Below are 14,788 nucleotides of genomic sequence, written 5' to 3' on the forward strand. Positions count from 1 at the left end.
ACCACATTATTGTTCCTTGGGCATTCTGATAACCTTTACCTCAGCAAGACACGAAGCAGGGCCACACATTATTCACAAGTCTGTCCTTAAAGCCAAATGTGTGAGAAGGGATATCAGTGAAAATGTGCTGAAGCTTACATGCTATCCAGGGACGTGGGTGACTGCACGGCTGCCTTGAAAGGCACCCAAGAAAATCTGTATTGCATGAGTATACTCATCTCAGTTTAATTTACATTGCACGGACTCCTCTCCCAAATTGCACAGGATGAGGATAGTGTTGTGCATGGGAGTACTGGGAAGTAAATTTTGCAAACAAGTGAAGACGTGCTCTGTGTCTTAAGAGCTCTATAAATCACAGACATCCTTAACTGGGAGTGGACCATGAAGTGCATAATCCCACTGGTATCAATGGGAAATTTTGTAATGGTCGTAGGACTGGAGTGTATATCAGATGAAACTCATTTACTAGGGCTTTCCGGGTGAATCAGCTTACTAACATATTTCATCTTTGAGGAAAACGTTTCTCTATAGAATTCTGTATTTATGTTTGGGTAATAAATAGAAAGAAAACAATGGACTGAGTTCTGTATTAACTGAATCTGTGTCAAAGGCTGTAAATCCCAAATAATCCATTGGAATTTAGAGGTCCTTTTTTTAAGTCTGTGTAGAAAAGCAGCAACAACACTGTGAACTATTTATTTCATTGATTCAGCTGAGGATTCATTACAGAATAGAAAGAAATTTTGTGGAAATCACCTCCAAGGCTCAGCCTGGTGGTATACTTCAGAGAATCCGTGCTTCAGCACTGCGTCCAGGTAGCGATCTGAACTTGCCCCTACTGATTGCCTTGCAGCCTGCCAGCCCAAACACAAACAGGTTATACAGTCACAGCATTGCCACGCTGAAAGATCGCTTCACAAGGCACAGACTTTTGCTTCACAAGGCAAAATGTCAGTGATGGCAATATTGGTCCCAAAAAGCTCAGGGCTCCAAAATCTTCAGTTCTGTGGTGTAAAAAGGGTCTGTGTTCCACACAGCGTTTCTTCACATCTAAGCGTGATCTTTTCACCTACCTCTTAGTCCCTAATTAAGAACAGACTTCCAAATAACTCAGGTCTGACACGTTCATGTTTCCCATTGAACACAGCTTCTGCTGCGGAGGGGTTGTGTGTGAAGGAATTTGTTTGATCTGAAAAGGTTATTTCCATTTGCGATGCAAATGAGTATAAGACTTTTGGTCACCTTGTGAAATGGTAGATCATTGCAATATCTGAAGCTGAATGTTCTGGTAATAGGCTGTGAAATGTGGTCATGGAGACATACATTTCCAAACTCTAAAAGACATTTTCAAGGCTTTTTTAACAGGAATAATAATAATACTTCCTAATTCTAACACTGTATCATGGTGAAAGCTTGAAATACTTTCCTTTTTCATGTGGATAATGCTGTATCAGAACCAAATATTACACATTATTACTGCAAAATTATTCTTCCCTAGCTACTAACATACGCTTTTTACTTTTGCAAAGTGGATTTTATGAGTGTTGGGCTTTTCACAAATACTGTTTGTTTATTTATGTGGAGAAATAATTCTCAGTCTTTATTCTGAAAACAGAATGCTTGAAAAGTTGCAAAGCCTATAAAGGAAGATACAGGGGAAAGTGCAAGATCTGTCAAGGTGGACTCTGTGACCTTGCTGGTTTTGACAGGATATGGTAGCACTGCATGCTAGCACGCTAGAATATAAGTTTTGTTTTTTTTTTTCTTGTATTGTAGCTATTTTCTGAACAGGGAGCTTATTCAGCACCAACACATATAACGTTCCAAATCTCCTCATTGTCTCAGCGTCAGCGCACATGTAGCCACCTGATCGGCATTTTGTACTTTACACTAGAATAACCAGTGCTTTATGGGGCAGTAGCAAGAGTACTCCACTCACTATCCATACCATAGACATGAAGGCAGTGAAGCACTATGGCTTGGATATTATAGTTTTTTTTAACTCTCAGCAAGGGCCCAGAGACTGTTAAATACAAAGCTCCATTTCTTCCCTGCTGCTTTTCTTTTCCTCAAGCTGTAAAGAGAAAGCAAGCTTCAAACAACACTCAGAGAACAAAAAGAAAAGATTTCTTTTTGCCACATGGCTTGGACAACTGTAAAAACTAAAAAAACCTGTCAAAACTAACAGCCAGTATCAATGGAAAGGAGGAAAATCAGAGAAACTAGCCATCTCAGTCAGAGGAATAAGACTGGAAGGTGTGTACTTCTAGTGTACTAGCTCTTTTTCTCAAACAGGAGGCAGTGTGGTCTGCTACAAAGAACTCCAAAGTAAGAATCAGGATCGTTGGTTTCTTCCACAGCTTCAAACCTAACCACTGAGTACCCTTCTACAAGGACCTTTGTCTGAGTTTTCTTATCTAGAGAAAAAGCAGTAGGTAAAGGCTATGAAAAAGAAAATGAAGAGTAATAGGCATGTATTGTTGTTGAGTGTAATGTTCATCATTTCAAGAAGAAATTGTACAGAGGAGCTTTATTTGGGAACCTCTGAATCACCATTACCTGACTCCTTCCCTCTTTTATAGCCTTTCTAGAGAAAAAGAAGAAGCTGCTGAGCATGGATGAGTCTAGAAATAGCCCATACGAATAATGAGAACTGAAATTCAATGAGCATGGTACAGCCAAAAACGTGAAACTGAGGACTATCTAACCACCGAACACCTCTAGAGCAGCTGTTAAGCAGTCCAACTGAGGAGCTAATACCCCATGACATGAGCAAATGCAAGACCAATTCCTAATGTCGTTTGGACTCCATGTCTAAGGAACTTAACACAGACAGAGAAATAAATTCCTGTCTGTTCTACAGAAGAGGCAATTTTCATGGGAGTGTTTGATTAGGAACTGGTCAGCAGCAAAACCAAAGAAGTTTTGTTCTGATTGAATAGATCAGTTTTGGAGCATGCCTTTATCCAGTAAGATGAACTGAAAAATTATTAGAAGCATTTCTACTCACTACTTAAGATTAAACCTCTGTACTATGCTTTATTTTCTAATGTTTCCTGGAAAGAGTTTCCTGGAATGTGAGATCATTTCTTCATTTCTCCCATAGGATGTGCATACACACGCACACATGCGCACGCACACACACATGCGTGTACACACACACAAATAATAATAATAAAAAAGTGTGATGGGTATCTCCTGAAGAAACAAACACACTGCTACTTGCATGTGCTTTCATGTGTGCACGTAAAGGAAATGGAACCAAGTAAACAAAGCTATATTAACAACAGAAAGTTGAGAGGACTTGAGACGACTTCCTCTCTTATGTAGTGGCAAGGAGGGGAGTGGAGATAACAGCTATGTAGCCCAGTTCTATTCCCAGCACCCAGGAGGTTCACACTGGTTACCAATTAATGCCTTTCATGCCCTTTTCTCTTCCCTTATATTGAAACTCCTAATGCACAGCAGTGCACTAAGCTGTTTCATGTGTCCCAGGCAAGTCTCGCTCTCGATAAAGTGCAACTCAGGTGCCCTCAGCGTTTGTGGTAGGTGCCTACTGAGTGCCCTCTCATTTGTTTTATTGCATGAGCAACAGTGGACCTTGATGCCCTCTCTCCTCTTTCACGTACTCTTTTTTTGCTGCGCCTTCAGTTCTTTTCCTCCTCCCCCACCTTCCTCCTCTCCATTTGCAGAGTGCCCCTCCCCCTGGGCTGCCACCCCTCCTTTTCCCCTCCTCTTTCACAGGGGCTTGAAAACTTGTTAAAAGCTCTCCCAGTGTTCCAAGTTAGAAAAAACTTTTACGAGGTATCAGCACTTTTCTTTCATTAGTGGGGAAGGAAGGATGAAAAATACAAAACAGCAGTAGACTTTTAAAGTTTAAATAGACAGGTCTCAGTGCCTGAACGTGCTCTTCCATTTTACTTTAACACCCCCCCCCCCCCAAAGAACTTTTCCTATCCAGTTTCACTGCTGATCAGCAAGGGTAAGTTGCAAGTTTTCGTTTTTCATCTTTCCTTTTCCTTCTTTTTGTGTATACTTTTTTTCCTAAAAACACTTCTCCCCCCTCCCCCCCCAAAAAATTTTGTGTTGTTTTGCTCATGGTTGGATATGTTTGAAGCCCAGTTTAAAAAAAAAAAAAAAAGGCATTAAGTTCTCCTAAAGTGTTAACTTTAAGCTCCTAGGTGTTGTTTTTTGTTTTCTTTTGCAATATGTTTATACTTTTCTTCAAATTTACAGTTTTTCAACTTCTAACCTTGTTCCATTAAGACAGAAACTGGTGAAATTCTGACTGCAAAGCTGGGTTGTAGGCTTGTTGCTGGCGTGTTGGTAAAATCGCTACTCTGTATACTTATCTAACACTAGATGAACCACTTTAAAGAAAAAATCTAGGTGCACTTCGGGTTCTTCTGTTGCACTGAAATTGCCTCTGAAGTTCGTAACAGTGAGACCTTCTCCCGAGTGCGTCCCATTTGTGCCCCACACATTTTGCTTTCACATGGAAAGCCTGATTGATGCCTAATAGTTTGTGGAGAACAAGGTTCTTAATTAGGTGCTTTGTTAGATGCTGCAGCTACTGAAGTGGTGACTTTCACGTGGTCTTCCTGATACTTTTTCCCCCTTCTTTCAAAATAGATGTGATAAAATCCAGACGTGGGCTAAGGATTTTTAACCTAGTTTGTATATAGTTACTCTGTTTTAGCAACCTCAGTAAAGGATTTTAGCAAAGGAATGTGAGATACCATGATATGCCTTACCACGTTGGCAATGTCTGTGAAAGTCTTGGGTGGATATAAATGAAAATTTTCTGGGAAGAACTTTGCAAGAATATTCTCAATATGTGTCATACTTCCAATATGACACATTCCCTTTATATTACCTTGAAGGCTCTAATACCAAAATGTGGGGGAAAGGAATGCTTGAGCAACATCTTTTGGAGAACTAAGGAGCTTTTTTATTTACAAGACTTGGAATGATTCCTTATTGCTATTGTTGCCTGCTGCTTGCCAGTAGTTAAAGAACAACATGAGGAGGCAGGAAAAAGAACCTTCAATGGAAATAAGCAGCACAGAATCTATCTTATCAAGTAGCACATTCTCCTATTAAACAAGAATGTTATGTGCTTATGTGTGTCCTCACATTTTGCCTTAAGATAACCAGCGAGCCTTGTGAAGTGGCATAATTCTTATGAAGGATTCATTTAGATTTTGGCATGTGAGATTCATGAAAGCCCGTGGTAATGGTAACAAAAATGAGCTAAGGAACACCTTCTGTCTGACTTCTGTTTGTGCGTGTGTGCGCGTATAGGGAGAAAGTTGGAGGACTTGCGTGAAGCTTTCATCCTGCCATTTTTAACATCTGGAGAGCACACTACACTGTAGAATTCAAGCCTCTAGTCTTTGAGATGTTTACTGAAGTGTTTCCTTCAAAAACTTCAAAGCCAAACACTGGCACTGACCCACAATACCTAACAAGCATACAAATGGGAGAAGGGTGAGCAGCAGGCTGAGTTCAGAAGGAAGACAGGGACACAAGGGATTTGATTTGTGACATGACTCTGAATGCATATGCACTCAGAGGCACAAACAGATTAAACATCGTAAAGTTATCACAGCTCTCATATAATGCAAGTCTGAAAGATTAATTGTATTTGTCTCTGAAATGAACATTAGTTTAGGCGAGGGGATTCCTGTGGGCATGAGGATGATTAGATGAAATTGAGCAATATATCTGTTTCATCAGATACATTGCTATCTTTCCCCTGGTCTCTGGTATCATGCCCAATGCTACCCACCAAATGCACCTCATGTAGAGGCACCTGGCCCATGGTTTATACCACATGCACTTTTCAGAATTCCAGTTTTCAAAGTCTGCAAGCATTAACTGCAGAAGGCCTGAGTCCCTCTCAAGTAATTCAATTTCTTCTCTTAGTTTCAGAGTGAGTTGAATTCTGTCAGGAGAGGGATGAATTTGGGCAATAACATAAATGGTGAACCTGACGTACAATGACAGAATGTCTAAGGAAACGCTTATGGTTGCTCTTGGACCTTTTGTAACTATGCTTTAAAATTAAGTTAGGTAGAGAGAGCGCAACGTGTGGTAGGCAAAGGCTATGGGGGGAGATCCACTAGTGAGTGACTACCAGCAGACAGCCAAAAAAGCAAACTCTTGTGACACTTTAAATTCCAGTTACTGCAACCATTTAGTGTGTAATCTTTGTCCAGTGGATGAAATGAACTCAAGTTCATCTGCGGACCTACAAATGAGTTACATTTTTCCAGAGGAATATCTGAAAAAATTCTCTTAATGTTCATAAGATTTCATAAAATAGTTTTCCCTCTTCCAACCCACTTAAACCAAATCAGTTGTACATCTCACCTGCTTTTTCTGCAGTGCTGGCTGCTTTTGGGAAATGCTCCAGTTGACTGATGTTCAAGGTCCAGAATCTTCTCTTTTGTTGGCGATATATATTTATGTGTATTTCAAGCACAAGCTTTTGTAGGAAAACCAAAGGTTTGGCCTATTTCCCAACTGCTTCAACTGCACAATCCCATGTTAAATCACACTCTAACCCTTATTGCTCTTCCATCCACTAGCTTGTGACCTTCTGACACTGTAGTCAGACCTGAGCACATTACCACAGCACTGAGTCTGCATTATTCTCCCTGGAAAATATGAACCAGATGACATGATGAATGATGTCCATAAAAATTAGTTCTAGAATTTCTTAATTGTGACTTACAAATCAAATTTCTTATATATGTGGTCATCCCAAACTGATGCAGATAAATGCCGTCATATCTCCTGCTGCTCTATTGCTTTTTTCCTGTCTTTACCCACACACAGTAGAACCTGGAGGAAATCCATCTTTTAAAGAGTTGCTAGGCCTGTATTAGTTCACCCTCCAAGGGATATAATGCTATAAAGTAATAATCAGTAAGAACTTGTGAAACTCGCATACTCATCAGGCATATCTTTAAATTCCTGAAGTACTGAAATGGTACCAATCTATTAGATCAATCTGTGTTTTTTGGTGGACTCACTCATTTAAGGAGTTTGGAAATGTTAAGAGAGGTTTACATCCAAAATGCTGAAGAAATATTTCTAGAGTTAATCTTCCATCCATTTAAAACTATTTACAGTGCTAGAAAACTTAAATAATTGCTTGATACAAAAACCCTATTTATACCCAGTAAATAAATATTGTAATCAATTAATAAAATACTCTTTCTGGGTCCTGCAAGTAAACAAGCTAGATCTGATGAATGAATTTTCTCTACAACAAAACAAAGTACTATGTTTCACAAAACAATAGAATCCACTTTAGCAAAGGGATAATATATTTGTGCTACCACAAGGTTATCTGATTAACAGTACAATGTTATGGATTGATGTGGGTTTTTATCACTGGCAAATGCTAGTGTGTAACTGATCTCTTTAAAAAAAAAGTTGCTTTTCAAAACTATGTATGAGTAATTCAAGCATGGAATGTTTCCTCCTGGAGTTTATATTGCCAGAGGATATAAATGAAACTTAGCAATTTCGAATGCTGAAGCAAATTAAAAAATAGGTTCTAAATTCTCAAAATATTGCAAGTGTGGGATTAAGTAGGTCAAAACTGAAGTAAATCATCATACCTTATTGGACCAGAGTGGAGTGTAATTAAAAAACAAACAACATATACCTGCCTAGAAATAACACGTCCTCTGTTTTCTTAATCAAACTTTCAATCTGAAATAACATTTAGACAGTAAAAAAATACATTGAATCTGAGGGAATTCTGTTAATTCAGTAGTTTCAAGTCATCAGAAAGCTGACTAGTTAAATCAAGAAGTTATTACTTGAAAAAGGCTTCTTCTGTCCACTTCCACTTCTAGGACATGGAGAAAATAGCTTGCCTTTAGAACAAACTTCACATATTGTATAGTTACAGACTGTTCTCTGTTTTAACAATCTCAGTTTGAGAAGGAACGCTGTAACATTGCATTCCAGCCTTTTCAGAGACCTCCAAGCTAATGTGCCTGCCTCTTTTCTACCAACCTGGACCAATAAAGATAAACAAATATTTCCTTAGAATAACTAAACCTCTGAAAGACTAAAAGGATATGTCAGAGATAAACGCACCACATATCCCTCCCAGCCGAAGCTTCCAGATTTAAAAGTCTAAAGTAGGGCTGATCCTTTGATGGGACTACATTCATGTGAAGAGCTAATTATGTGAGGAAGGGTCTGAAGGAAACAATAGGTAAACTTCCTCTGCACGTGAGAGTAAGCTGACTAAGTGGGCTGAGGAAATAGCCCTAGGATATTTTTCAGGGCTTCAAAGATAATTGACATCTCAGAGGTATCAGAGCAAGTACTTTAAACACCTGCCTCCCATTATTCTCGTAGACTCGTTCCTATGGGAAAAAAGAAAGGATGGTAGTTTTTTGTTTGGCACCTATTGTTATAATTAAGCTTGCCAAATTTATAATCCTATGTTTCTAGTGACTCATTACTTCTTCAAAGAAAATCTCTTTGGTGCTAAAATTTCCTATTTTATAAATTACCCAGAATTTTTTTTTTTTTGAATAATGACCTTCACTAGGGAATATATCCATGATGCAATGGGAAGGAAATCATTTGGACATTATCAAAACTATAAATACTGGGAAGAGATTACTCAGCATGCGCAGGATAAATCTCTCTACCCAGCAGTGCCTACTTTAAAAGGAAAGCTTTGTGCTTATCGTTTCTTTTAGGTGCCTAATTTCACATGCTTGTTCATATGGGGCAAGTTAGAATGTAAATTTCAATGCAGATAAGATTACCATGCTCCAATAGAAAAATATCCTATAGCGATCCTTGTTTTTCCTAGGAATCAAGAAAATTAAGTAAAATATTTCACTTGTTTCATGTCATCCTGTGTATTTGCAGATATACCTGAGAAGCTGCATGTGTCCCAGAAATGCACACTGTATACCATAATTGGAAGAAATGATTTAAACTCGCAGTGTTCAGCCCTTGTAGTCCACACTGTATGAGTGGTGCATTTGTTGAAGGCAGCCAGGAGTTGCTTTTAAAACAGAAAGAGCACATTTCCCTTTGTTTCTTGCTAAATCTTTTTTCCTTACATAACAAAGCAAAGGAATTTATATGTGAAAAGACACAGTTACAAAGCTGTGAATACAAAAATTTAAGGAAGGCACAGATAACCAGGAAACCAGTTCCTCCAATATGGTAATACGAGCTTAGCTGTTTCATGTATTTAACATGTACTGTTCCTTTTTAAAAGGATAGATAAAGAATACTAGCATTGGCCACTGTGCTGCAAACATTGAAGTATAAATTTAATTTAGATAGATAGCGCGTTTTCTCCGAAGCTGAGCATGGTATAAACTTTGCAACATTAGGAAGTATACACTTAAATGTATTACACACCGTGTACTGATATGAAGGAGCTCAGTTTAACACTACCATAGGAAATTTAGCGTATGTTTTATGATGATGCAATTTTAGGTATGCAACCGTAACATTAACTTAATATAACTTTTTGTATTGAAATTACACTGTGTTTGGCTCTCTTTTTCTCTTAAAGAGTGAACAAAATTTATCATGAGTGATCCACACTCAAGAGAGAGAAATCTTTCATTTATTCCTAGGATATTCAGGCAGTGCCAACAAGTACCTCGACATCCTGATCAGCAGTGTGTTACAGCTGTTTTCTACATCAGCCAGGTGTTGTTGGCCATTGAAATGAGATTGCCATCAAGGAACCCAGTTTGAGCAAACAGTGTTGGCAACCAATGGTCCTCATGGGCTTCTTGAAAACAGGAGTAAAATTGGAAAACTCTTTTCGCTGTGCTCTGAGACACCATACGACATTTCTCTCTTCCGTTTCCTTATCTTCCCACTCCACCTGCAGAATAATAAACACAAACTAAAACAAAGCTGGCACCACTGTACTGGTGTACCTTGATCTGTGATTCAGTGCAACAGAAAAGTATTAAACCATGTCTTAACCATCACTATTTGTTTCTTTTTGTGTCCTTCTTTAGCTAGCATCCTGTGAAGATGGGTGACTGGAGTGCCTTGGGAAAACTTCTTGACAAAGTTCAAGCTTATTCTACTGCAGGGGGAAAAGTATGGCTGTCTGTCCTCTTTATTTTCCGAATCTTGCTGTTGGGGACAGCAGTTGAATCTGCTTGGGGAGATGAACAGTCTGCTTTCCGGTGCAACACTCAACAGCCTGGTTGTGAGAATGTCTGCTACGACAAGTCCTTTCCCATCTCTCACGTACGCTTCTGGGTTCTGCAGATCATATTCGTGTCTGTACCTACCCTCCTGTACCTGGCACATGTGTTCTATGTGATGAGGAAAGAAGAGAAGCTGAACAAAAGAGAAGAAGAGCTCAAAGTGGTCCAAAATGATGGTGTGAATGTGGATATGCACCTCAAACAAATAGAAATTAAGAAATTCAAGTATGGGATCGAAGAACACGGCAAAGTGAAAATGCGTGGGGGACTGCTCCGTACTTACATCATCAGCATCCTCTTCAAATCTGTCTTCGAGGTGGCTTTCTTGCTGATACAGTGGTACATTTATGGGTTTAGCCTGAATGCCATCTACACCTGTGAGAGAGATCCATGCCCACACAGAGTGGACTGTTTCCTCTCTCGTCCAACTGAGAAAACCATCTTCATTCTCTTCATGCTGGTGGTGTCTTTGGTGTCTCTTGCCTTGAACATCATCGAGCTTTTCTATGTGTTCTTCAAGGGCGTCAAGGATCGCGTGAAAGGGAAAACCGACCCTTACTCTCACAGCGGTGCCATGAGCCCTTCCAAGGACTGTGGCTCCCCCAAATATGCTTATTACAATGGCTGTTCCTCACCAACTGCCCCCTTGTCTCCCATGTCTCCCCCAGGGTACAAGCTTGTTACCGGAGACAGGAACAATTCCTCCTGTCGTAACTACAATAAGCAAGCCAGCGAGCAAAACTGGGCCAATTACAGTGCAGAGCAGAACAGGATGGGGCAGGCTGGCAGCACCATCTCCAACTCGCATGCCCAGCCCTTTGACTTCCCCGATGAGCACCAGAACACTAAAAAACTGGCGTCAGGACATGAGCTGCAACCCCTCACCATTGTAGACCAAAGGCCTCCCAGCAGAGCCAGCAGCCGAGCCAGCAGCAGGCCTCGACCTGATGACCTGGAGATCTAAGCTTCTAGCTGCAGTACTTGCTCGACTATGAAACGACATGCATTGGAAGATGCAGTCAGTGTTGATCTTGTTCCAGTGGAGGTGGTACTTAACAGTCTCAAGCAGGAGATTTTAACAATCATAAAAAAAACAAACAAGCAAACAAACTTTTAAAATACTTGCTGTTTTGGGGGGGATGTGGGGTTGGTGTGGGGTGGTACAATACACTTTGATATTTAATGTAGCTGGTTTAAAGAATTTAAATACTAAAAAAAAAAGGAAAAAGATAAGTAGTTATTACTAAGGTAGGGGGTTCTTTTTTCTAGAAAGGCTGTAAATATCTGAGTGTATGTGTATGTGTGTACTATTGTGTTTGTTTCTAAAGAATCTTCTGTAATACTGAAACCCAATAATAATTGAACTCACATTTGTCAGGGTGAAGTGCTGCCTGAAGATGAAAACATTTTTCCCATTCAACAAGCAAAAAGTCCAGGATTGCCTCTGGTCATTTCCCTGTCAAGAACATTCCATTCTTAAAAAGTGCACTTTGAAGGTAAACTTTCCTGTATGGTCCTCCAGGTTGTTGAAAGGCTTCTGTGAGGATAATCTACAGCCTTTGAATCGATCAACTCAAATTTCAGACATGGCCCACCAAAAAATACTTTGGTCACCTGCTTTTCCAACCCTTCATGCAGGTAGATTTTGTTATGTGCGTAAGTGGACGGATCCACACTTGTAGAACTAGCATCCACGCTCTCTTGCCTACAGCAATATTCATGTCCTGCTGCTCACGTACTGTGTTATTAGCATCACATAAAAACCAGTTTGCTACCACTTGCAGATTTAAGTACTAACTCAGGCAATCAACTGCCTTTAGTTAATTTTATCACACCTCTGTGTATATTAGGAGTGTACATATGTGTGTGAACATGGTTGAGGAGGTAAATGTATACACAAAACACTCTCAGAAGCATACATTGAGGAACATACGCACACAGAATACTTGCAGTTGACACTTTCTCATGGATATTGTGAAGATGTGGGCCACAATGGTGTTTACATTCTCTGATTCCTTCAATGCAAGTGAAGCACGTCATATATTTTTTTAATTCTGTATAATATTTTCCATGTATCCTAAATGGATGCTTTAAAAAAAATAAATAAAAAGGGCCCAATCCTGGATATCTTTCTCTGCAAAATCTCCCTTTTAAGTCAGTGGGAGTTTTGCTTAAACGAAGTCTACAGGATCAAGCCCAAGATGTAGTGAACCATGTTCTTGCTGGCATGAGTGATTTCTTAGATAGAAGTTAGGGATGGAAAAGACCCGTTAGGTCATCTAGCCAATCTCCCTGATAGGTAATAATGATGCTTGAATGATAGAAGTTGTAGTACTGTAAGCAAGCTTTAGTCTTTTATGTGAGAAACTTAGAAGAAATGCTTTGTGCTGGTTTAATAATAAAATATGCCTACATGACTTTTGCAGTAACTGGTATTTTTCTTGTACTACATATCCACTTTTACTGAACTGTAATGTCCAGTCCAAGTTTGACAGGACTTTCTAGATGGCTTTAGCAACTTTGGTGTTTACACATAGATTTTGTTTGAAATGCAAGTGAAGTTGAAAGGATTTTTAAAGAGTACAGTTCTCGCTAATTTATTTGAAATATATGCTCAAAAGAAATCTACCAGTTTCTTCAAATGCGTTGCCTCTTAGCTCAACACAATTTGACCAAGGAAATACATAGCTTGGTTTCATTTTGCAGCAACACAGATAAATGGTTTCATATAATACAATATATTAATGTATTTGACATTCCATGTTAAACTACTGTTGTGTTCAACTTCATTGCATGTATGCAACCATAGTCCATCAGATCATGTTGTCTGGAGAACATTAGTCAATAAAGTTTTAATTTAGTATAAATATATTTTCTAATTGTCATTTACTGTTTTAAAAGTTCACATATCTTTTGTTTCAATATTATAATCTAAACTCCTTTCTTCCCTCTTCATTTTCCCCTGTCACACTGTATTTCTGCAATATTCTTGATTTAATCCATCTGGATTTTCTTTGAATTGAAATTTTACAGGGCTAGATTTAGATACCCTCACACCACTGGAAAAACAAGAATCATTCATGCCGTTCCTGCAACAAAATAGCACTCAGCATGAGCTACTGTAATGCAGATCTTGCCCCAAGCCTCAGAATATAAATATATATTTACTGGCAAACTATTACAAAGAAGATAATAGTAAGATACTATCACACAATTTTTAAAGCACTTCTTACATACAGCCTAGATCCTACATTATGAAATCATTGCTTCTAGTTTACATTTCTCCATATAATCAGATTGTTTGGCTGACAGTTGGTTTCAATTTCTGGAATGAAATCCTGATTCCTTTAGAGTAAACGAGAACATGCTGTCGATTTTGCTAAGGCTGGGATTTCACACACTGCCTACTGCTTCACCTTATAGGTACCTATCCCTAATGAAGACCTACAGTACTTGGAGGTACCTACACCTCCAAAAAGGTGTTTCAACTTCTTTTTCATTTGAAAAGTCAAAAAAAAAAAAAAATCCATGCAGTTGTCATACTGCTTTCTACTTTCAAATTTGGTATTTTATGCCCAGACTTCTTTTCACTCCTACTAGTAAAGAGAGGAAAAATTAAGCAAGACATTACTAGTGAATTTACAGCTGTTTGAGATACTACACAAGCACCAACACAAGGAATGACTCTTGAAGTGTCTCTTAAATAATGACAATGAGTCATAGTTTTAAGGCTGGCTTGTCCTTGTTTGTCTGTACAAAGGGAAGAACATTCCAAGCATTTTGTGAGGATCATCCCTTTGAAAAGGTGGGTACAGAAACATCCATAGAAGCGTTCACCCTGAGACAGAATTTAGTGTCTCTTAGACAGGTTGATTGTCAGGTACATCCCAAGCTAGAGACTCATTTCCTTAGGACATCTTGGACAACTGATGTAAATTACTATTTCAGTTCCAAGGCTCTTCTCTTTTGGTGGTGATGGCATGTGTGTGTGTGTAGAGGGTAAAGACATAAAACTCATTCCATTGTTCAGTAAAGACCATGAGCCATTTCTCTCCCCTGGATTGTGTCTGTGGCATCTTCCACACCTCCAAAATCATCACAATGGTATAATTGTGTGTGCCATTCACTTATATGCTTTCTCCCAGCTCATCTATGTGGAAACAAGGGGATTAAGTTTAAATTTTCCTTCAGTTTTCTGTACATTTTGAGGGAAATGTGAAGTTATAGTTGTTAATGCATATGTTTAAATATCTTTAGAAGGATATAAGATAGATACTGTAAAAACATACATTCCTGAAGATTATTAAAGGGAAAGAAGAGTCACAACTGAAGCAACAACAAGAAGACCAAACAATCAAAATCTGTTAAGTATGAAAAAAATGGTGTTGGAGTTTTGCTTAGACGTATTTTGAATAAAGGCTAATTCATCCTAAATTAGCCCCTCCTGCAGCCATGATTTGAAAAGTCTGTAAAGAGTAAAGCTAAAGGAGCAAAAGTTAGAAACAATGTAACATCTACTTGCAGATCATGTAATTTCAAGATATTTTAAACACATG

The 14,788-nt window shown here is 38.8% G+C and overlaps 1 protein-coding gene across 1 annotated transcript; it reads left to right on the forward strand.

Moving 5' to 3' along the window:
* The first annotated feature begins 3,730 nt into the window (after window positions 1–3,730).
* Window positions 3,731–13,103, forward strand: GJA1 (gap junction protein alpha 1). The gene is made up of 2 exons (XM_026105117.2): window positions 3,731–3,982; window positions 10,035–13,103. The coding sequence occupies exon 2, from the start codon at window positions 10,051–10,053 to the stop codon at window positions 11,194–11,196; it is 1,146 nt and encodes a 381-aa protein (XP_025960902.1). The 5' UTR covers window positions 3,731–3,982; window positions 10,035–10,050; the 3' UTR covers window positions 11,197–13,103.
* Window positions 13,104–14,788: the final 1,685 nt, after the last annotated feature.

Source organism: Dromaius novaehollandiae, chromosome 3 (assembly GCF_036370855.1).
Source record: "Dromaius novaehollandiae isolate bDroNov1 chromosome 3, bDroNov1.hap1, whole genome shotgun sequence".
Taxonomy (NCBI): domain Eukaryota; kingdom Metazoa; phylum Chordata; class Aves; order Casuariiformes; family Dromaiidae; genus Dromaius; species Dromaius novaehollandiae.

Excerpts from the sequence above, each read along its gene's own strand:
- GJA1 (XM_026105117.2), top strand. The coding sequence starts at position 10,051 with ATGGGTGACTGGAGTGCCTTGGGAAAACTTCTTGACAAAGTTCAAGCT.